Consider the following 24,915-nt stretch of genomic DNA (forward strand, 5'->3'; position numbering starts at 1 on the left):
TTGTAGTACACTTATCAATGTGAAAAATGAGGTCATTTAATACATACTTTCTTAATGTTCCATGTGCCATAGCATTCTTAGTGAGCCATTCAATTTGAGCATTAGGATCAGCCTTAGGATCAGGTGGTGTTGTTATAGTTCTATTTACATAATGAATGGGTACTTTTTCCATTAGTTTACTCCTTGCCTTAATCTTCCATGATGCATAATTATGAGGAGTTAAAAGTGGAAATTTAGGAGAACCCATATCACCAAAATGAAAAAACACAAGATAGAGAGAGGCACAATCACACAAGACACCCCACCCCCCCAAAAAAAAAAATTAAAAATAAAAATTCACTCAATCAAGAAACCCCCCCCTAAAATGATGATTTGGCACTTTATACTTAGTGCGTATACAATGGGCCACTTGCAAAACAAGGAAAGGTGGACTTCTGATTTCAATTTTACAACTTTTCAAAATGGAATATAAGAGACTTCAACAAATACCACAAGTGATCTAATCTAAGATCCAAGAAAAATGCAAGTACCCAATTGGCCAAAAATGACCAAATACTGAAATTACACTTTCTACTCAAAATCATTGCAAACTAATGGTAGATTATGAAAGTAGATGAAACATTATGCACTTTATTAAAAAATGGCACCTAAAAAGGAGGTCGTATGACCCTAAACGAAGCCTCTAAAGTTACAAAATTGGGGATTAGACATGTACAGTCATGAAAATCCCCAAATTCTGAATAATCCATCCATCAAAATCATAAAATTCCTCCACCACTACAAAGAGCATGAAATTCTAGCCCATTTCAAAATAAACTGCACTAAAAAAGGAGCATAAATGAGCAAGTTAGGGCCATTTGAAGTTGAACTGCAATTTCAAAAATGCAAATGAGAGGGGGTCCAAAAAAAATTCAAAATACTGTTGATGTAGGCTGCTATCAGCAATTCATGACATTAAAAAGTTTGTATTATATGGGAAAATGTTGTGGTGATGACATGTCTATACGGTCAATTGACGTGGATTGCTGACGGTCACTGTCCGTATGCTGAGTTGTCTATATGAAATCGCTGACTAGGCAAGTCAAATAAATCAAATTTCATCGCATTTTTGGTGACTATACAGGGTGTTTAGCCCACCTACCACATGGCAGACGTGGGTCTCGCCTGTTAAAAGGCTGTCAGAGGAGCCGGTGGCTGAGAAACCGGAAGTCGGAGGGGATGGTGATCGGAGCGTCGGTGGCCAGGGCATGACAATAGAGGAGGGGTCAATAGAAAGTAGGAGTGATGGGAGAAGAGAGGCATGGGTTAGTTCGGGAGCGGAGCGGAGCACGACGTAAACAGAGTAAGGGTCGCCAGTGGACGCTGCCTGCTGGAAGATACATCAGAGACCGGACGATGGGGCCACAGGCGGTGGCCAGGAAGTAGGAAACAAGCCGGCGTCGAGAGGTATGTAGTAGTGGCGGCCGAGAAACACGAACCGGCGGGGAGCAGGTCGGTCAGAACGGAGGTATGCACCTGCAACGACAGTGCAGGGTATAGAGTATGATGTCGGGGGATACCCCCCAAAAAATAATTTATTTTTTTTAATTTTTAAGTAAATAAAATTTTATAACATATAAAAAAAACAGCAAAAAATATAAAATGGAAATTTAAATTTAATTTTCCCAGAAAAAAAAATTTAATAAATTTTTTTTAATAGAATCTGTACTGTAGCCCAATAGGCTAAATTTTTCCTCCAAAATAGGTCGAGTTTATACTTAGAATTTATGGAAATGACCTCCCAGACTCAACCGTGATGTCGAAATCGCCATAGGATGCCCCCAAAAATAACACCTCCTCAAATCCAAAAATAGAAGCCTCCAAAAGACTAATCAAAGAATCCCTTTTGGCTCTGATACCATGTGAGATTTTGCCAAGATCAAGAGCTCAATGAAAAGTATAAAATAGAGAGACAAAATATTGATAGGAATAAACTGTATTCTATCAAGATGAGAATATTGATCAATTGTATCATCAACCAATCAAAATAACATACAATGTAGATAAGCTTGCAAACATGACATGTGGCTCAATGAGAAACAAGGGTAGGTAGAAAATAGGTGTGGTAGGTAGGAAAAACAATATAATATTCCACATGAGGTGGATCACCCACTGAATGTGGAATGTAACAACAAGATAAGACCACAAAGGTGGAAATTCTCCTACACACACTATCCCAATGTGGCATAAGCACCCAAGTATCTCATACCCAAACTACTATGATATGCATGTACCTAAGTAAACTTAAGTAAGGTGTAATAATATCCAACATGAATAATTAATTACACAAACAAAAATTAAACAAATATACTTAATAACCCATGAGAATATTGTGTAGAATACAAGATGCCACTTAGAGGGGGGGGTGAATCGGTGGTTTCCAAAATTAGCCCTTTTAATTCCTAAAAGGTGTGTATCGATTAGCTAATAAAACACAAGGCAAATATATCGGTGATATAGGGGAAGACATCAAGATGCAAACACACACAAAGGGCATACCACAAAACATCAGATATATGAGGAAAACCCAACATGGGAAAAACCTCGATGAGAAATGTTGTTGGAGTCTACTACTCCAATCCAACATCACAATGAGAGCAACGGTTACAATATTTAGGGCACCAACCCAAGGATCACCACTCCTAATTTAGGGCACCAACTTAAGGAGCACCAACCCTTGATTTAGGGCACCAATCCCTACACCGAGCTCCAACTCAGTGATTACAATGTTACATGTCAAATACAAAAGTAATACCCTTGTTACAAATGAGCTTTGTAACTCTCACACATGTATATCCATCAGTTCACTTCTATTCAGTTATTTGTCAGTTCTCTGCTCACCTTCTCTATGCTATAACCTTACCGGTTCATCCTCTGCTTCTTCTCTATCAGTACTCTGCTCTCTAATCACTATTGGTTCATAGATTGCCAGTTATTCCACTTTCTAGTTTAAACCCTTCTCTGATATTCTCCATCTCTTCTCTGATCCCTTTGTCGGTTCAACCTCTACCTCTTCTCACTTTCTCTCTGCTCTCCTTTTCCCACTATAGCTACCTTCTTACCAGTTCACACCGCTATCAGGCTCAATGACAGTTTGTCGGTTGACTTACCCTTGCCAGTTACACTCTTCTTACTGGTTCTCTCTCAAGCACCCAGTCACCTTGAACTTCGATGGACTCTTTGACTAGTTAGCACTCTGATTGCACTCACTTCTTTGACATCTCTCTCTCGTGCATCAACAACAGATCTGGTCTTCGATTTGCATATATTTACTTCAACATTCCCGCCAAAACTGACATTCAAACTTATAGCACACTAAGGTTCCTTCATCAATCATGAGGCATATCAAATTGGATCAAATCTCTTCTCAAAGATGGACCACCTACAGTCGATCACCTATCACCACCAATCACGCTGCTTACAAAACACGTTTTCTATATTTGGCAAACACGGCACCTTTTTCAGTCTGTACTTGTCAATCACCTATGGAGTGATCATGTGATTAGCTTCACCTACCCAGATCAGCCTCTGGACACTCTGCCTTGAACATGAAGCCACCAAATCAAATCTTTGTCCTCTAATCAGTCTCAAGTCGTGCCCTTCTTCTCTCGACCCATGATTCACACAAGCGAGATTAATGTCTACTAGTCACCACCTACCTCATCGACAACACTTCATTGACCACAACATGCATGACACTTGTCTCCTACATGTCATCTTTGTCGGTATCCACCTCTACTAAGTCTTCTATGTCGGTCCATACAAGATCACCGACCAACCACACAACCAGGTTCATCTACTAGCTCACTAACCCAGTCGGTTATACCCTAACCAGTCTACCTTCAAAATTTCACTTTGTTGCTCTTCTGCTGGAACACCTAAACTAGTCACTTCACATGCCAAACCACAACATACTCAACTTCATCAGACAAGAGCTCTTCACTTGTCACTTTGTCAGCTTTACTGGTGGACATCTATACCGGTAATATCTTCTGCATGTATAATGGTAACATACCATGCACACCGCTGGCACCAAACTCCATTTGAATTCCAGCAACATCCTTGTCTACAACTGCTCAACCTTGCCTCCTTCTTCATCAACCCAGACATCATCTCAATCGGTTTGTCAAAGTGACAAACCCAACACTATTTACTCTTCCTTCTCTGTCTCAGTGGCATAAACAGGCAAACACTTGCTGATCTGGTGCACATCTCTAGTTTCATGTACCTGAGACATCCTCATGTTTCACCAGTTGATCCGGTGTGAGCCTTCAATCACCTACCTTCTACAATTTTGTCCTATCTCAAAGGGTTATGATGCATTCTATGCATATAGGGAGATAAGCCCAAAATTACCACTTATCGGTTGAAGTGGATCCTTGTCATCTGCTTCCGGCATTACATTGATATGACCTCCTTGTTTGAGTAGACATATCTTCAATCATTCTTCTCTTCATCTGGTGACCTCACTCTTATCCAATGGGACTCTTGTTGCTTCACATTCAACTAGCATACTGATGTTTGCACTTCTGCATTAGCTCACCTTGCTTGCTTACTGGTCATATGCTTGTCTGTTGACAGCCATACACTACCCACACATCACTTAATGGTTGACACCCCATACCAGTCTCCAATACTTGTCTTCAACACAAGCCAACACTAACTTGTGTACCAGTGACCTGCAATACTAGTTGACATCAATGACACCATTTCCAGTATACATCAATGACAACAATACACATCAATCTCCCATACTGGTTTCCATGCTATATTGGTTGACATCAATGACAACACCATGCCAACAATCTCCCCCTTTGGCATTGATGTCAACACATGTAGTACCTGAATACTACAGATTCTCTCTCCCCCTTTGACAACAATGACAAAGGGCACTGACAGAGCTATCTCTCTCCCTTTTCTCTATCAGTTGCTTCTCCCTCTTTTGACCATTTACTTTGCATCCTCTCAATCAGTAGCACTTGAGATAGAGGGATCAAACACCAACTGACACCAATTGCCCAGTTACCAAATGTATAATACACACAAGATACCAATTGTATATACAAGTCTGATACCAATCGTAGGAAAATGTGTAAGTGAATTCCACTTACCTACCAGTTAGACTACATCATCTCCCCTTTTGATATGCAGAAGATTATTCTGACCCCAATTTGCTGATAGCAAGTGTTGAAGCTGAAACGGTTACCAATTTGATGTCCAATGTATCCTCTCTGATACCAAATGTATGTTCTTCTCCTGTGCATATTTCTCTCCCTCTTTGCAAGCAACTCTCTCGGTGGTCCAGTTGTGATTTCAATTAAGTACAAATTGACTAGACATTGAAATACCTCACAAATAAGAATTGATGAGCACATCCCAAAGTCTCAATCACACTGGTACAACCATAGACACATGCACTCCGCATGTGTCCAACATGTTTGATACCAATCAGAAAATATGGTTGTGAACTCCCCCTAAGCCATAGATCTTAGGTCATCTTTGTCTATCAGGTTCTAAACTAGAGCTTCAATCTGCACCTTATACTGGTTGAGTTGCGTATATGTGATCAACTGATGATCTTCTAGCTCCATGAAATCCATCACAACTTGTGACATGATCTTATATGAACACAATGCCATACCACATCACTATCATGCCAAATATCAAACCAGTTAGCCCAAAAGATGCATGCATATATGATCTACTACCAAGGCAACACAATGTCTTTAAGGTATTTTCCAATACTACCTGAGACACAATCACCTCAATCCATGCTACCAGAGTTATTGCAATGATCCTGGAACTCATTGACTTACATAACCTGCAATACCAGTCAAAATCTATACCGGTAACATACTGCACATATCGGTTTCCTATACTGGATCATCATTTCCACCATAGCACCTTCCTCTATCCTCTGTCTTCTTGTGTCAAGTGCCTCTAATTACAAGGGCAATTTGAGCCATCCACTGACACACACAACACTAATCCATCTCTCCTCTGAAGATGTGTAGCCAGGGCGACAATTACACACACTACCATCTCATCTTTTTCCTTTTATATTGACAGCAAACAGTCCTTTCATCTATCCATTTTCACTAAGGGGGTGAATGATGTGATCAATAAGTAACTCCCCCTAAGGTTCTGCATCTCCCTTAAGCCTTAGGAGATATCACTTGTGCATTGAATGCACATTGTCGATCCATGGTCCTACTCTCTTCCTTCTTCCTCCATACCTACTTGATCTCATTCCTCTTCCCATTTTCAATCTTTGGAGTAGGTCTTACCTTCTTCTACTGATTTTTCCTTGCTCCACTAGATTCTGCAGCATGACCAAAAGAATTGTTGTAGAAGCAAAATGTGTTCATACCAAACACACGACTAGAGGACCTTCTATCATACCGATTTGACCATCTTCTTCTGGTCATGTTGTTGCAGCCAACTACTGGTGTCGGTGGACCTCTTGATCCCGCAGGGGCACTTCTCCTTTTGTTCCATGTAACTCTTTGTCTCTCATATTCTCTATGACCACTTCCATATAGAGCATGATTGTTATACCGGTTTCCATATGAATGCAAGTTCTTCTTTCTACAGTCATAACTTCTATGGCCAAATGCATTACATTCTTGAAAGACTACATTGTTATTCCTAGGAGAAATATTTTTTCTATTTCTAGACCTCATTTTGCATTCATCTTCCCTATGGCCATAATGTTTGCAAGCAAAACAATAACCAGAGAAATGGGGCTCATAACTTACAAACCTATTATGCCATGCATGATGAGATCTTACCGATTTGGCTTCTCCATTTCTGCTTCTCCAGGAATCCCTTCTTCTCCCACACTTTCTTTGTCTTGTGGGCAACAAAATTGATTTTTCTTCTATTAGTAGGAGGTCTTCTATGTTTTCTTCTTCTCAAATTCTTGCCTCTGATGAAGCTACCTTCTCTCATCTTTCATTTTCCTTTAAGATCTGCATTTTTCCTTCCTGCAGCAGCACCGGTCTTCATCCTCATCTCTTCACCGGTTGTGGTTAGATCAGCCTTCTTCTTGGGATCATTCCGAACACTTAAGGTCTTTCCTTTGTTATCTCCATTTGAGGAGAAAAAAAAAATTTCTTTGTGGGAGACATCCTTGTTGGTGGAGCATTCACCGACACCACTTCCTAATCCTCTGGTATCCTTGGAATTTTTTTGCTTCTTCAACATTTTATCGAAGGCATCACTGTTGTCATCAAACTAGATTCTTTCCTTGAGCTCATCCTGGGACTTGTCAAGGTCTATGGAGAGATTCTCCATTTCTCCTTCTAGCTTCTGATATTCATTATCCTTTTCCTCTAGCTCAAACTCTAGATCTTTGCACCTGCTCTTCTTGGTGTCTTCTAGTTGAGTCTTCAACTTTGAGATACATTTCTCAGATTCTTCAAGGCATTTGTTCAACCGGTTTTATTCCACAACAACAACATTCTTGAACAATTTGTATTCATTTCTCAATCTACTAAGCTCCCCGAATGCACTTACAAGTTCTCCTTCAAGATCAACTTATGCTTCATCATCTTCTTCTTCTTCTTCTTCACTATCACTCCCAAACACATCTTGCTGATAGGATTGATCTGCATGATCTCTCTTAGACGTGTACCTCTCATTTTCTGTCTCTTAAGCCATGAAGAAATGGGATTCCTCTTCATCATTTTTGTTGATACTGACTGATCTGTCTTCATCACCTGCACATGTTCTTTCTCTATTGTTCTTCTTGCTCTCACAAGCCGGTTCTGCAGTGGTAGGCTCATTACCATAAAGTTTCTTCAATTTGTCCCATAGGTTTTTTGTCAATTTTCATCTGCCCACCTATGAAGAAACATCATCTGAGAGCCCACAAAGTATAGCCTTCATTGCCACATCATTGCACCAGTATCTTCTTTATGCTTCTGAACCGGTGGGAGGACTGACATGACTAGGGAGACCATTTACAACCGACATCCACACATCAAAGCCTAATGAGTATAGGTAGAATTCTATCCTACAACTACAAATAAAAAAGTTTGATGCATCAAACATAGGAGAAGGGGTTGACACTAAACAAACCATTGTGTTCTTATACCAGAATCTACCCAAGCTCAAGAAAGCTTATCAACCAGGAGCCTAGGCTCTGATACCAATTGTAGAACACAAGATGCCACTGAGAGGGGAGGTGAATGATAGGGAGGCAACCTAGTTTGCCATCAATTTGGTTTCTTTGATGGTTTGCTTCTATCCCTTTCTGGTTTCCAAGTCTACCCCTCTATACTTTTTAAGGGATTCCCTACCGTTTGTTTGCTTATCTCACCTTCCTCAAGCTCACAAAGTAAGCTTGTTCACTATATCCTTGCAGGGGTTTAGGACACACACACATTCTCTCTCTTTTTGCAAAACCTCCCATCTTGTTTGGTTTAGAAGAGTTTTTCCTATGGTTACACAATGTCTCATTTTCAGGCTTTTAGCCTTTTGGATCTTTTCCCAGTTCTTAGCATTTTCCTTCCCCTGCAAGTTATCTCCTTCAAATTATTGATACCTAGTTGGACTATCACCAAGCTCGCCTAGGCTCAATATGCAAAAATGGTGATTGCCATTTCCTAGACTCTCTCAAATGAAAACCTACTATACATTTCTGGCTCTGCTCGACAATCTCCAAAGATCTTGTGGAGTTTCAAGTCAGAGCCATTTGATTATTGCAAACAGGGAACAAAAACTGAAGAGGAAAGCTTTATTTATAGATCTCAAATTTATTCACGGGTTCAAACCAACAACTCATAGAACAGAGAAATGAAACAATTACATTAACAACTTATGTGAAACGAACAGAAATGAAACTCTAATTGAAAACCAAAAAATGGATTTCTCTATTGCATTTCAGAAGAAAAAAAAATGTGTTCTCTGAGGCAATCAACAAACAATGATCGATGATCCATGATTAACCATTAGCCTCTTACAAATGCTCGTTGGGTCTTTTTATACATACATCCTCTATTTGGAACTCCTCCTATTGGATGAGATAACTCTCGTTACCAACCGTTTCCATTTGCAACTACACCAATGGTGTGAAATTTAACCATCTATGACAGTCTGCATTCATGAGAAACACAATATCTCACATGCACCAAGAAGTTGAGTCGGTTTGTATTCATATACACTGACAAGACCATCTTCAGTGTCCAAGTGTTTACCTTTTGGACTCTAGTTCGAGCGCACACCCGTAGTTGGTCTCTAGCCCATCGGCCATCGGTAAGACCACAAATGCGTTGCTCTAATCTCTTGATGAACCAGCAACTCCACTAATGCGGCTCCGAATAGATCGGCTCCATCTTGTCAACCCGATCACCAATATCAACCTGATTGCCGAAGGTGACCTCATCGAGTGTAGCAAACAACCAGTTCTCTCAGTCTCTAATAATACCCCGATCACCGAAGGCAAATCCATCGAGTCATCGACAAGACAATGAAACATCTATCCCGATCATCCGATCTTCCTTGATCTCTTTCTGCGCTCCACCATGTGGCACCCCCTGATTGGCTCTGGGGTCCCTGTCCTGCCATCTTAGCACAACCTCACTAACCGCCCAGAATGAAGCTCTGTTGTTGGGCCCCACCTTGGTCGCCAATTCACAGAGGATAACTTTTGTGCATCTCTCCATTACATTATAGCGACCGCCGTTGATCCACCTTCAACCTGCACGGTCGTTAAGTCACCTCTTTTTTGCACATGCTTTGTCGCCAAGTCGTGAGGATTATCCGGCTATCATCTTCCCATTGCAGTATAGCGATAACCGTTGGATCATCCACGATCATCATCTAAATACAGGTCAAGTTAATCATCGGGGTAATGTGAAACCGCTCCTTCCAATACTCGATACAACCACTCCAAACTCTGGCGAACTCATCGGGGTAAGACTTGTCGATCGGGGGTAGGTCTTGCCGATAAGAGAAATTTTAAAAACTGTAACTAAACAACCATACAAATGGACTAGAGCCAGTCCTTATGTATTTATATGACCACTGGAAGGTCTCACAAGCCAAAATTGGTTAAGGGCATTTCAACCCTTAGGTGCTCCTACACCATACTCCCCCCAAAACAAAGAAGTCAAGTGACTGCACTTGGCAGCAAGGAAAGATGAATTCCCAACTTAACAAAGTCTAATTTAGGGACCCAGGTCACTTCAGAATCAGGTTTATGCATCCACTTGACCAAATGTTCCATGTAGACCTGTTGTCTAGTCTTCTTGAGAATGCGAGAATCCAACACTTTCTCAGCCTGAGGCATGGAAGGAGAAAGTAATAGCAGGTCGACAAGTGACTGTTGAACATCTGAAACTTGTGCATCCTCCTTGGGAAGTTGTCCCTTGTAGACAACCAAATCTGCGACATTAAAAATGGGAGACAAAGCAATATCAGATGGCAAATCAATCTTATAGGCATTAGAGCCATACTTCGCTAAAATTATACATGGGCCTAGTCTCCGCATTTGTAGCTTGTCGGGAACTCCTTTCCGAAGTTGAGCCTTGTTCAAATGTACCATCACCAAATCTCCAACTGAAAATTACACATCTCTCTGTGTGGTATCAACTCAGGCTTTAACTTTTTGTGAAGAATCTTGGAGAGATCGCCTGACTTGGTCATGAACCTCCTTCATAGATTGAGCGACATCATTATCTTGACTGCTTCTTTGCGACAAATTACCAAGATCGCATAATTCCATAACACCTCGTGGGTTCATACCATACACTATCTCAAAAGGACTCTTCCTAGTAGATCTGTTGACACTGTCATTATAGGCAAACTCCACCTGGTGAAGAACCTGATCCCAACTCTGTCCATATTCTTTTGTCAAACACCTTAAAATGTTTCCAAGTGTCCTATTGACCACCTCTATTTGACCATCTGTTTGGGGATGATAGGCTGAACCAAAAGATAAGTTAGTTCCTAGTCTTTTCCAAAGAGTTTTCCAAAAATGTCCAAGGAATTTGACATCTCTATCTGAAACAATACTAACCAGCAAACCATGGATTCTTATAACCTCTTTGAAAAGAAAGTGTGCAATGTGACTAGCATCATGGGTAGTTTTACAAGGAACAAAATGTGTCATCTTACTGAATCTGTCAACAACAACAAAAATGCTATCACAGCCAAGCTTTGTTTTGGGTAATCCAACCACAAAATCCATACTGACACATTCCCATGGCTTGGTAGGAATAGGTAATGGCTGATAAAGACCAACATTAGTAGTTGTACCTTTAGCTTTCTGACAAACCATACACTGCTGAACATACCTTCTGATATCCCTCTGCATTTTGGGCCAATAGTAGAACCTTTGAACAAGTTCCAATGTCTTATTAAGGCTAAAATGACCACTCAAACATCCATTGTGTTTTTCTTGGATCAGGTTTTCCCTCATCGATCCTTTGGGAACACACAATTGTCCACCTTTAAACAACAAACCATTCTGCAAAGTAAAGTCAACATATTCACTATGAAATTCTTGACAAACCTTGTAAATGGCTGCAAAATCTTCATCATTGGGGTACAAATCCTTGAAGTAATCAACTCCAATACTTTTAATTTGCACTTCTTGCACTGTTAGTAGCCTTCTACTCAAAGCATCTGATACTTTATTACACTATCCTTTCTTATTCTTAATAGAAAAAGTATATGACTGCAACTACTCAACCCATTTAACGTGCTTATGACTCAACTTATCTTGTGAATTTAGAAAACTTAAAGCTTGATTATCTGTGTAAACAACAAACTCCTTAGTTAACAAGTAGTGCCTCCACTTCCTAAGAGCTTGGATAAGAGCATACAACTCGAGATCATAGGATGAATACTTCTTCTTGGAATCATTGAGCTTCTCACTAAAGAAAGCTATAGGTATATTCTCTTGACTCAAAATAGCACCGACTACTATATTACTTGCATCACATTCAATTGTGAACAACTTGTCAAAACTAGGAAGAATGAGTATTGGTTGTGTAGCTACCTTTTGTTTCAAAATTTCAAACCCTTTGTTAGCTGAATTGGTCCACTGAAACTTAGTCTTAACTCCTCCTTTGATAGTATCCAACATGGGTGCACAAATCTCACTGAACCCTCTGATAAACTTCCTGTAGAACTGTGCCAAACCATGAAAACTTCTTACTTCACTTGTTGCCTTTGGTGTTGGCCAATTTTTGATGACTTCCACCTTTGATGTGTCCATCTTCAAATCTCCTCCTGAAACTACAAATCCAAGATAGACAAGTTCCTGCTTCATAAACTCACACTTCTCCAAGTTTATTGTTAGTTTCTCATCATACAATTTTTGCAATACAATACTAAGATGCTCTAGATGTTCCTCTTTAATTCTATTGAAAATAAAGATATCATCTAGGTATACAACAACAAATTTACCAATAAAATCTTTCAGCACTTCATTCATGAGTCTCATGAATGTATTGGGAGCATTACTAAGACCGAATGGCATAACAAGCCACTCATAAAGTCATTCATTGGTTTTGAAGGTTGTTTTCTATTCATCACCTTCTTTTATCCTGATCTAATGGTATCCACTCTTGAGATCAATCTTAGTTAAGTACTTTGCATCTCCCAAGCAATCCATCAAGTCTTCAATTCTTGGGATAGGAAATTTGTACCTGATAGTGATTCTATTTATGGCTCTTGAATCTGTGCATAGCCTCCATGTTCCTCCTTTCTTGGGTGCTAACACTGTAGGTACGACACAAGGACTTATGCTCTTTTTTATCAACCCTTGATCCAACAATTCTTGGACTTGTCTAACCACTTCCTTGTTCTGTTGGGAGTCATCTTATAGGCTTCTTTGCTGGGTAATGATACTCCTGGAATGAAATCAATCTGATGGCTTATGGCTCTAATAGGAGGTAGGATTGTTGGTGCTCCATAACTTATGATCGCTTTGAAGTTGTCTAGTATCTGTTGCACTTCATGAGGTATTTGAACCTTCTTTTCTTGCTTCACTTCCCTTGGTTTCACTATAAGAGCAAACCCCACTCCTTCTCCTTCCTTGAGAGTGTTAATGAACTCTTTTTCACCTACCAAGAACACATTTGGGCCTTTAGTTTTGCTGCTCTCTCCTTCATCACTTAGGGACTAAATATGGTATGTAACTCCATCCTTTTGAAAAGAATAAGAGTTCTTCTCTCCATTGTGAATGGCCTTTCTGTCAAACTGCCATGGTCTACCAAGAAGTAGATGGCAAGCATCCATAGGCAGGATGTCACACAAGACTTTATCCTTATAACTACCTATGTTGAACTCAACCCATGTTTGTTCATTCACTACCACATGCTGCTTCTTGTTGAGCCAAGTGACCCTATATGGATTACTATGTGGAATTATTTTCAACTTCAGTTTACTTATTGCTTCTTCTGACATAATGTTGTCAGTAGACCCTGAGTCTATCACCACTTTACAAACCTTACCAAGGACCTTGCATTTGATTCTAAACAAAGCTCTTCTTTGAGTTGGTTCTTCTTTGATTGGTTCCTTAATCAAGGCTCTTCTCATCATTAAATTTTATCCATCTTCAGGAGCTAAGCTCACACCTTGTGTCTTTCTTCTTTCTACATCTTCTTGCACATATGTCACTCTTCTTTCACTTCCTTGAGATGAAAAGGATTTCTCTGAACATCTATAGGCAGGGTGACCCAACTTTTGGTAATTGTAACACTTCATGGTGGAGAAGTAGGACCCTCTTCCTGGTCCACTAGATCTACCTCTTTCTGGGTTGCTATATGATCCCCTTCCTCTATAGCTGCTCTTGCTATGTGAATCCTCACTTTGCTCTATAAGTTTGGACTCTCCTTGGGACCTTTGATCTATTCCTCTTCCACTAAAACTGCCTCTTTGGCCTCTACCATATTTTCCTCTACCTCTTCCTCTATTGCTTTGTTCTTGCTTCTTTTTACTCTTTTCTTCCACCTTCAGTGCTAATTGATAGCACTTATGCTTAGTGTTAGGACATAACAAACTCAGCTCCTCTTGAATATTCCATCTCAAGCCATTCAAGTATCCGGCTACCTTGATGCTCTCATCCTCTGCCACCTTGGATCTCAGACACAACTTCTGAAATTCCTCAGTGTAGTTGCTCACATCCAAGTCTCTTTGTCTCAGGTTTTGTCTCCTTTTGTGCAGTTGGATCTCATAATCTTCAGGGACATAGGCTTCCCTCATCTTGGCTACCATTCTGTTCCAACTGGCTATTTGGTTCTTACCCTCTTTTTGCCTTTCTTCTTGGATAAATTTCCACCAAGTCAAGGCTGGTCCTCTCAATCTAGACTTAGCTACCTTCACCTTTTGGGCTTCACTAATTCCATCACACTCAAAGTGATTCTCCAATCCTTCAATCCATTCCATAACTACTTTAGGCTCCATTTTCCAATTAAAAAAAGTGACACTCCTTCTAGGGATTTTCCTCCTAAGGCTTTAATTGCTTTAAAGAAAGGTTCTTCAAGTAGGACAGGGTCTGGGGGAGGTATCCTATCCTCTTCCACTGATTCTTTACCCTTCCCTTCACTGACCTGGATTGTTACTTTCTCAGTTTTATCCTCAACTGCGTCTAGTTTTCTCTCTAATTGCAACAATCTTTCTTTCAGGAGTCTATTCTCTTCCTCCTGATCTTCTACCTTCTTGGCTAACTTTGCATTGGTCACCATTCTGAGACTATTTTCTCCTACTGATTCAGTTCCTGACATCAACTACTTTCTTCCCAAGTCTAACCTTGCTCTGATACTAATATGATAGGGAGGCAACCTAGTTTGCCATCAATTTGGTTTATTTGATGGTTTGCTTCTATCCCTTTCTGGGTTCCAAGTCTACCCCTCTAGACTTTCTAAAGGATTCCCTACCATTTGTTTGTTTATCTCTCCTTCCTCAAGCTCACAAAGTAAGCTTGTTCACTAAATCCTTGCAGGGGTTTAGGACACACACACATTCGCTCTTTTTTTTCAAAACCTCCCATCTTGTTTGGTTTAGCAAACTTTTACCTATGGCTACACAATGTCTTGTTTTTCAAGCTTTTAGCCTTCTGGATCTTTTCCTAGTTCTTAGCAAATTCCTTCCCCTGCAAGTTATCTCCTTCAAATTACTGATACCTAGCCAGACTATCACCAAGCTCACCTAGGCTCAGTATGCAGAAATGGCGATTGCCATTTCCTAGTCTCTCTCAAATGAAAACCTACTGTACATTTCTGGCTTTGCTTGACAATCTCCAAAGATCTTGTGGAGTTTCAAGTCAAAGCCATTTGATTATTGAAAACAAGGAACAAAGACTAAAGAGGAAAGCTTTATTTACAGATCTCGGATTTATTCACGGGTTCAAACCAACAACTCACAGAACAGAGAAATGAAACAATTACATTAACAACTTACGTGAAACGAACAGAAATGAAACTCTAATTGAAAACCAGAAAATGGACTTCTCTATTGCATTTCAGAAAAATAAAATGTGTTCTCTAAGGCAATCAACAAATAATGATCAATGATCCACGATTAACCATTAACCTCTTACATATGCCCGTTGGGTCTTTTTATACATACATCCTTTGTTTGGAACTCCTCCTATTGGATGAGATAAATCTCGTTACCAAACATTTCCATTTGCAACTACACCAACGGTTTGAAATTTAACCATCTGTGACAGTTTGCATTCATGAGAAACACAATATCCCACATGCACCAAGAAGTTGAGTTGGTTCATATTCATATACACTAACAAGACCATCGTCAGTGTCCAAGTGTTTACCTTTTGGACTCTAGTTTGAGCGCACACCCGTAGTTGGTCTCTAATCCATCGGCCATCGGTAAGACTACAAATGTGTTGCTCCGATCTCTCGATGAACCAACGACTCCACTAATGCGGCTCCAAACAAATCGGCTCCATCTTGTCAACCTGATCACCGATATCAACCCAATCGCCGAAGGTGACCTCATCAGGTGTAGCAAACAACCAGTTCTCCCGATCTCTGATAATACCCTGATCACCGAAGGCAAATCCATCGGGTCATCGACAAGACAACCAAATAGCTATCTCGATCTTTCGATCTTTCTTGATCTCTTTCTGTGCTCCACCACGTGGCACCGCCTGATTGGCTCTAGGGTCCCTGCCTTGTCACCTTAGCACAACCTCACTAACCACCCAGAATGAAGCTCTGTTGTCGGGCCCCACCTTGGTCGCCAAGTCATGGAGGATAACTTTCGTGCATCTCTCCATTGCAGTATAGCGATCTCCATTGATCCACCTTCAACCTGCACGGTCGTTAACTCGCCTCTTTTTTGCACATGCTTTGTCACCAAGTCATGAGGATTATCTAGCGATCATCTTCCCATTGCGATATAGCGACATCCGTTGGATCATCTGTGATCACTGTCCGAATACAGGTCAAGTTAATCATCGGGGTAACGTGAAACAACTCCTTCCAATACCCGATACAGCCACTCCAAACTCTGGCAAACTCATCAGGGTAAGACTTGTCGATTGGGGGTAGGTCTTGCTGATAAGAGAAATTTTAACAACTGCAACTAAATAACCATAGAAATGGACTAGATCTAGTCCTTATGTATTTACATGACCACTGGAAGGTCTCATAAGTCAAAATTGGGTAAGGGCATTTCAACCCTTAGGTGCTCCTGCACCAGTGAATTAGTGGTTTCCAAAAGCCTTTTTAATTCCTAAAAGGAGTGTACTAGTTAACTGATGAAACACAAGGCAAATATACTGGTGAGATAGGGGAAGACATGAAGATGAAAACACACACAAAGGGCATACCACATAATACCAGATATACGAGGAAAACCCAACATGGAAAAAACCTCGGTGAGAAATGTTGTTGGAGTCTACTACTCCAATCCAGCCTCACAATAAAAACAATACAACATTTAGGGCACCAACCCAAGGAGCATCACCCCTTCTTTACGACACCAACCCAAGGAGCACCAACCCTTGATTTAGGGCACCAAGCTCCAACTCGGTGATTACAATGTCAACTATGAAATACAAAAGTAATACCCTTGTTACAAATGAGCTTTGTAATTCTCACACATGTCTCTCCACCAGTTCACCTCTATTCAGTTCTCTGTCGGTTTTCTGCTCACCTTCTCTCTACTGCAACCTTAGCGATTCAGCCTTTACTTCTTCTCTGTCGGTACTCTTCTCTCTGATCACTATCGGTTCTCAACTTGTTGGTTATGCCACTTGCCGGTTTAAACCCTACTTTGATCTTCTCTGTAGGTTCACTCTTCTCTGATCCCTTTTCTGGTTTAGCTGAGCTACCTCTTCTCACTTTCTCTCTGCTCTCCTTTGCTCACTGTAGCTACCTTCTTATCGGTTCAACCACAACCGGTTCACACCACTGTCAAGCTCAATGACAGTCTGTTGGTTGGCTTACCCTTGTCAGTTGCACTCTTCTTACTGATTCTCTCTCAAGCACTCAGTCACCTTGATCTTCGATGGACTCTTTGACTGGTTAACACTCTGATTGCACTCACTTGTCCGACATCTCTCTCTCATGCAACAACAATAGATCTAGTCTTCGATCTACATATATATACTTCAACATTCCCGACATTCAATCTTCTGGCATGCTAGGGTTCCTTCATCAATCATGAGGCATATCAAATCATATCGGATCTCTTCTTAGAGATGGACCACCTATAGTCGATCACCTGTCACCACCAATCACGCTTCTTATAAAACACGTTTGCTATATTTGGCAAACACGATACCTTTTTTGGTTTACACTTGTCAATCACCTATGGAGCAATCACACAGTTAGCTTAACCTACCTAGATCAACCTCTAAACACTCTTCCTCGAACATGAATCCACCAAATCAGATCTTTGTCCTTTGATCAGTCTCTAGACGCACCCTTCTAATCTCGACCCATGATTCACGCTATCAACATTAATGTCGACCAATCACCACCTACCTCACTGACAACACTTCACCAACCACAACATGCATGACACCTATCTCCTACGTGTCATCTTTGTCGATATCCACCTCTACTAAGTCTTCTATGTCGGTCCAGACAAGATCACCAACCAACCACACAATCGGGTTCATCTACTAGTTCACTAACCTGACCGGTTATACCCTAACCGGTTATACCCTAACCGGCCTGCCTTCAAACTTGCACTTTGCTGCTCTTCTAGTGGAACACCTAAACCGGTCACTTCACATGCCAAACCATAGCATACTCAACTTCATCAGACAAGAGCTCTTCATTTGTCACTTTGTCAGCTTTATCGGTGGAAATCTATACTGATAATATCTTCTGCATGTATATTGGTAACATACCATGCACACTAGTGACACCAAACTCTATTTGCATTCCGACAACATCCTTGTCTACAATGGCTCAACCTTGCCTCCTTCTTCATTAGCCTGGACATCATCTCAACCGATTTGTCAAAGTGAGAAACCCAACACTTATTTACTCTTACTTCTTTGTCCCAGTGGCATAAACATGCCAACACTTGTTGATTCGGTGCACATATCTGGTTTCATGCACCTGAGGCATCCTTGTGTTTCACCAGTTTGATCCGGTGTGAGCATTCAATCACCTACTTTCTACATTTTTCTCCTATCTCAAAGGATTATGATGCATTCCATGCATATTGGGAGATAAGCTTAGAATTACCACTTACCGGTTGAAGTGGATCCTTGTCACCTACTTCCGTCATTGCACTGATATGACCTCCTTGTTTGACTAGACATATCTTCAATCATTCTTCTCTTCATTCGATGACCACACTCTCATCCGGTGGGAGTCCTGCTATTTAGCATCCAACTATCATACCGATGTCTGCACTTCTTCATTTGCTCACCATGCTTTCTTACTGGTCATATGCTTGCCAGTTGGCAACCATACACTTCTCACACATCACTTACCGATTGACATCCCATACCGGTCTCCAATACTTGTCTTCAACACAAGCCAACACTAACTTGTGTACCGGCGACCTGCAATACTAGTTGACATCAATGACAAAAATACACATCAATCTCCCATACTGGTTGCCATGCTATACCGGTTGACATCAATGACAACACAATGCCAACATATTATACATTTAATTTAGTATTATGAGAAGATATTTGGAAGGATTTTATAGTCATCTAGCTAACAAATTAATCCATACAGATCCATAACTATACACCACACACAAGGAAACAATCATGTTGGATATTGTTGAGAAGTTTGCTGGAATGTGTTGGTGTCATTGATGTCAACATATTCCTCTTTGTGTGTTTCAGTGTTGTAGTCAAATTAAGTAAGTTGGTTTGGCCAGTGTGTTGCAAATGAGTTGCTGCCGATTAAAGGGTTTTGAGCTAAGTATCTCTAGTTGATTTAGCTAAAGTTTCAGTGGTCTGCATGGTGATTTGATCGAGTTATGAGATCTGGTGTTGCAATTGGTTTTTTAGTTGTTCAGTGTTGATCAACATTTTGGATTTTTCTCCGCATTGCTCCACGTTGTAACATCTTGGCTTGCGGATTTGGCAGAGTGTTTGGGACGTTCTGGTGTGTCTTCAATTCAGATGGTTCCTAATTTGGAGGTCCACAAGTGTATCTTTCAATTTGACAGCCAATTTTGTTAGTGTTCTTGAAGTTCGGTATAATGATGATGAAGATTTTAGTAAGTGGTGATATTGTGGTTGTTGTTGTGGTAATTCATGATGCTTGTGATGTTTCTAGATTGTGTCCTATTTGTGTTGGTGGTTCGCATTGATCGTTGTGTGCATTATTGATGATTTTCCTTATTCTGCTTATGTTCTTCATGTTCTTGGCATATGGCGGATGTTCAAGGCATAATTCTTGGAGGTGTTTCATGTTTAAGGTGGTGATTTGGGTCCATACTATGTCTTAGCTGACATTGTTTTGGCTTGCATGTGTTATTGTAGCATGTGATTATATTTCATAATTTGTGTTGTGGGTTGAGCGGACCTTGAAAGATAGGTTGATGAGATGTATAAATTGATGTAATATCATGTTGTGGATGTATATGTAGTATCTGCAATTGCGCGATGTGTGAATAATACTTTGATCTTTTGGTAGCAAAAAAGAAGTGTGAAGGAGTGTGACAAAGCAGTATATTAGCTTAAGAAACTATAACCAGGCATGAGGAGATGCTATTCTATCAGTCCATGATCTTCCAAATGTAATCTGAATGTTTTTGTAAGACAATGAGTTTTCCCTAGGGTTGTAGCCCTTGCTGTTATTGTGGTTAGAGTAGTGAGCTCTAGGAAATGTGCCTGAATGTATGTGCATTCCCCTATTGTAATATTTCATATACTTCTAACAGGGTATCATCATATTGTGGGTAGGTTCCCACCGCGCTCTTTCCCTTGACTAGGTTTTCCACATCAAAAATCTTAGTGTTATGTGTGTTATTGATGTGGTGTTGGTTTATGCTTTCACTGTTATTTATCAGGTCTAAAATTGTGTTTAAGTTAAGTAAAGTTTTGAGAACCCCCCTCCCCCCCGCCCCCTCTCAATTTTCTACCTTGTGGCTAACAAATCAACTAAGGTCAATCCTACCTTTACTAATATTTATAAAAAATTAAACAAGTATAGTTAATAATCCATGAGCATACCCATGTACATTTCTTTTATTATTATGAGAAGATAGCTTGTAAATTTTTTGTTGAGATTTTATAGCCATCTAGCTAACCAAATAATCACTACACATCCATAGATTTACACCACACACAAGGATACACTCAATTAAGGTCAATCATGCCTTTAATAATTTGATCCACAAAAGTTACAAATATTTTATTACATATTTCTGACGAACTCAATTAATAACAATATGAAAATTGTTTATCCCGATCTAGAAACTGTGAACCATAAAGTTTTTCTCTTCTTCATGCTCCCCTTGTTTCTTTCTTTTTCCATCACTTTTTAATAAATTTTATGACCCACCATGGGTACAATGCAAGGAACACCCATATTGCTTGGGCACTACCCAAATCATGCAACAAATCCATATAAATGTACCATGGAAATTGGGGAAATGTTCTTCCTAGATCTACATTCTCTACATGAAAGATGTTTATATAACGAGTGTGACAAGATATGGAGAATTCCTCAAAATTAAGCTCAACAAAAATATCATTTTAATTTTTCTTGAAAATTGGAGCCTCAATTTTTGAAAGAATATTGAGTTACATGGCAATGTAAAATGTTGAGTAATTTTTTTATTTAAATTAATTCAAATATCTTAATTATAAATATATATTACATGACACAGTAAACAAAATATCAACGTCAAAGGAGCAAACAAACTTATAGTCAAATCTTACAATGTTAATTAAAATTATTTATTACAAATAAATAAGTTACACACATATGCCTTTATAATGATAATGGTAATCATAATTATGTGTATGAAAGGCCAACATTGGTCTATAAATTTGTAAAAGTACAATGAGGAATAAGGAATAGGGACTACAAGCACAACTCTAGTAAACTCAAAATAAAAGGTTTGTATTAAAGAAAAACTACATGAAAACAAATCAAATCTTCCAATACTTCATATTACATCATAGCAAACTCAAAAGAAATAAAAGTAAAATTTGTGCACTAAAGATAAAATACATGAAAGCAAATCATATCCTTCAATAGTTCATGAAAGCAAATCATATCCTTCAATAGTTCATATAGATTGCAAGCAATCTTACAAATGTAGAACATTCTCGAAACTAAGTCTTTGGTCAAATATTGATAAGATCTAGCATCTCTTGAAAGAAAAGAGCTAAATATTTTTTATCCTCATAAGCCTTGAAGATCTAAATAGATATACAAGTTTTTGAGGAGGCAAAAAATTTGCTCCATTTTTGCTATCTTTACAAAAAATGTAAGAACCTTGCACTCAACAAAAGCTTGATCCCTGATAAACTGAACCTTACAGTTTCACAGCCAACCTGACTAGAAACCCTTAACCTCACTCAACCTCAGTCAATAGCCATTGGTTCTTTAAATACCTCTTAGAAATTTTCTGAGCTTAAGAATGATTTGCAATGGAATCGACCTTGACGCTATGCGGGACTTGAAGAGTGGATTTTTCTTCCAACAAAACCCAGGTGAACAACATTATTACCCAAAACAAACATGTGCAATTTTGGATTAGAAACATTTACAAATGCTTGTTACAAGGTATCAGATCAGAAACATCAACACTGTCTCCACGTTAAAACAATTACTGCAGTTCAATCAACATACATTCAACGACTATGGCTGCGACAATCTACGGTTTAAAGCTATACAATGCATGGAGGTAGACTTCACTTCCTTTGCTTCTCTTTTAAAGCAATGCACCAAGACGAAAGCCGTTGCACAGGGCAAGATTGCACATGCTTACATCATCAAAACTGGATTTCAGCAAGAGGTCTTCGTGGGGAACAACCTCATCAACCTGTATGCAAAATGTGGTATGTTGAAGGATGCACGTAAAGTGTTCGACAAAATGTCTAAGCGAGGAGTCATCTCGTGGACTGCTCTGATGACAGCGTACGCTCAAAGTGGCCATGGATGTGAGGCCCTGGAGATTTTTATGCAGATGCAAGTTGATGGCTTAAAGCCAGACAATTACACGTTGGCTACTGCTGTAAATGCGTGCTCGAGTCTTGCAGCTCTAGAACGCGGAAAACAGGTACATGGCCATTTTATTGCTGGTGGATTTGAGTTGGATGATGTTGCTAAGAGTGCACTTATGGACATGTATGCTAAATGTGGATGTTTAGAGGATGCGCGTCAAATGTTTGACAACATTACTGAAAGAAATCCTGTTTCATGGAATGGGATGGTTTTAGGTTATGCTCAGAATGGACGCTTGGATGATGCATGGAAACTCTTTTGCCAAATGCCTAAACCTGATACGTTAACGTGGACTGTGATTATAGTGGGATATGTGCAGATTGGTGATGGTGTTCGGGCTGTGGAACTCTTCCACCAAATGCTGAATGAAGGTGTCAAATCAGATCACTTCACCTTATCTAGTATTCTAGGCGCATGTGCAGGTTTAGCAGTCTTAGAACAAGGTAGACAATTTCATGCCTATGCCACTGGAACTGGATTTGAGTCGAGTGTTTTTGTTGGAAACGCTCTTGTCGACATGTATTCTAAATGTGGTGCCATGGAGGATGCACTTCATCTCTTCAACAGAATGCTTATCCGGGATATAGTCTCTTGGACTACTATGATTGTAGGATGTGCTGAGCATGGACAGGGTAAAGAGGCACTTCAACTCTACAAACAAATGTTGTCGGCAGGTTTGACGCCAAATAATATCACATTTGTAGGTTTACTTTATGCATGCAGCCATGCAGGCCTAGTGGAAGAAGGTTTCCGTTACTTCAATTCAATGACCCAAGATTATGACATTAGTCCAACTCTGGAGCACTATACCTGCGTACTTGATCTTCTTGGCCGTGCTGGGTTTCTGAATGAGGCAGAGGAGTTTGTGAGTAACATGCCCGTCAAACCCGATGCAACAATATGGAGGGCTTTGCTTGGAGCATGCAGAATTCACGGCAATACAGATAAAGCGCAACGCACAGCCGAAAGACTTATTGAGCTGAAACTGGAGGATTCTTCGACTTATGTTTTACTGTCAAACACTTACGCTGCTGCTGGTAGGTGGGAAGATGTTGCAAAGGTGAGAAAATTAATGATAGGTAGAGAGCTGAAAAAACAGCCTGGGTGCAGCTGGATTGAGGTAAGACATAAGACACATGTATTTTTTGTCGGTGAAATTTCACACCCACAGAAAGTGGAGATCCATGCAATGCTGGAATGGTTGTTTGCACAAATGAAGGCAGTTGGGTATTATCCAAATACAAATTTGGTATTGCACAATGTGGAAGATTATTAGAAGTAACACTACTGTCACAATAGCAAGAAGGTTGATGTTGCCTTTAGTCTCATGAACAGCTATCTATATGTTCTAAAAGATCATCATGTATGTGGTGAGCAACAGAGTTCATCTTCAAGACTGTCGAGAGGGAATAGCTGCGCCACATGCAAAATGCTAACCTAATTTCAAAGACAAGCAGGATTGCAATTACATTTATCTGCACTTCTTTGGAATGCAAGGGCCGGTTGTGTGACAGCTTCATATATAATCATTCAATCTTTTGATAAGACGGAATATTTTGGAAAGATGCTATAAGCTTAGAAATTCTTGATCCCATGATCTTGATAGGTTTAGAGCTTTTCAAGATAATATATGAGCATGATTAAAATTCTACCTGAGGAAATGGTCAAATAAAGTGAATAAATGCAGATTTTTTTCCCTGTCAATCACCATGGCCTGTTTAATATTCTAAAGCTTAAGATTTTTAAACCCAGATAATTGTGCACCTTTTAAGGCATGGATCGTTCCCAAATGTACAATGATTTGGAATTTGATATCATACATTATTTATAACTGTTTAATGCTTTGAAGAAAGTTGATGGCAAGGTGAAAAATACCAAATCTGGTCTGTATAAGATTAGAACAGGGAAATGGTTGCCAGAATTTCTTTGGTGAGCACCAAGCCACTACTTAATACTCTGTTCAATCTTATTTTCATATAAGATGCATCCTTTTTACTGAGCCAAAATAAAGCTGTCTACTTTCATTTCGTTTTTTCTTTTCATTCAGTTTATAATTTCGCAAGAGCAATTAGCTTATAGTTTCTCAAAATTGTATTGAAAAAAAAAAGAGAAATCAAATGTTTATGTGGGATTTTAAACTTTGTTTCTTTATATGCTTGTATTTTAAAATGCTGATTTCCCTGAGTTATATTTTCAGGATCCAATATTTTTGCATGCAGAAAGCATTTTCCCA

General features: G+C 39.7%; 1 protein-coding gene across 1 annotated transcript; it reads left to right on the plus strand.

Moving 5' to 3' along the window:
• Nucleotides 1-21,850: 21,850 nt before the first annotated feature.
• On the plus strand, nt 21,851-24,693 carry LOC131855989 (pentatricopeptide repeat-containing protein At4g14050, mitochondrial-like). The gene has a single exon (XM_059221818.1). The coding sequence runs from the start codon at nt 22,228-22,230 to the stop codon at nt 23,956-23,958; it is 1,731 nt and encodes a 576-aa protein (XP_059077801.1). The 5' UTR covers nt 21,851-22,227; the 3' UTR covers nt 23,959-24,693.
• Nucleotides 24,694-24,915: the final 222 nt, after the last annotated feature.

The sequence above is a fragment of the Cryptomeria japonica genome, chromosome 5 (assembly GCF_030272615.1).
Source record: "Cryptomeria japonica chromosome 5, Sugi_1.0, whole genome shotgun sequence".
NCBI classification, from domain to species: Eukaryota; Viridiplantae; Streptophyta; class Pinopsida; order Cupressales; family Cupressaceae; genus Cryptomeria; species Cryptomeria japonica.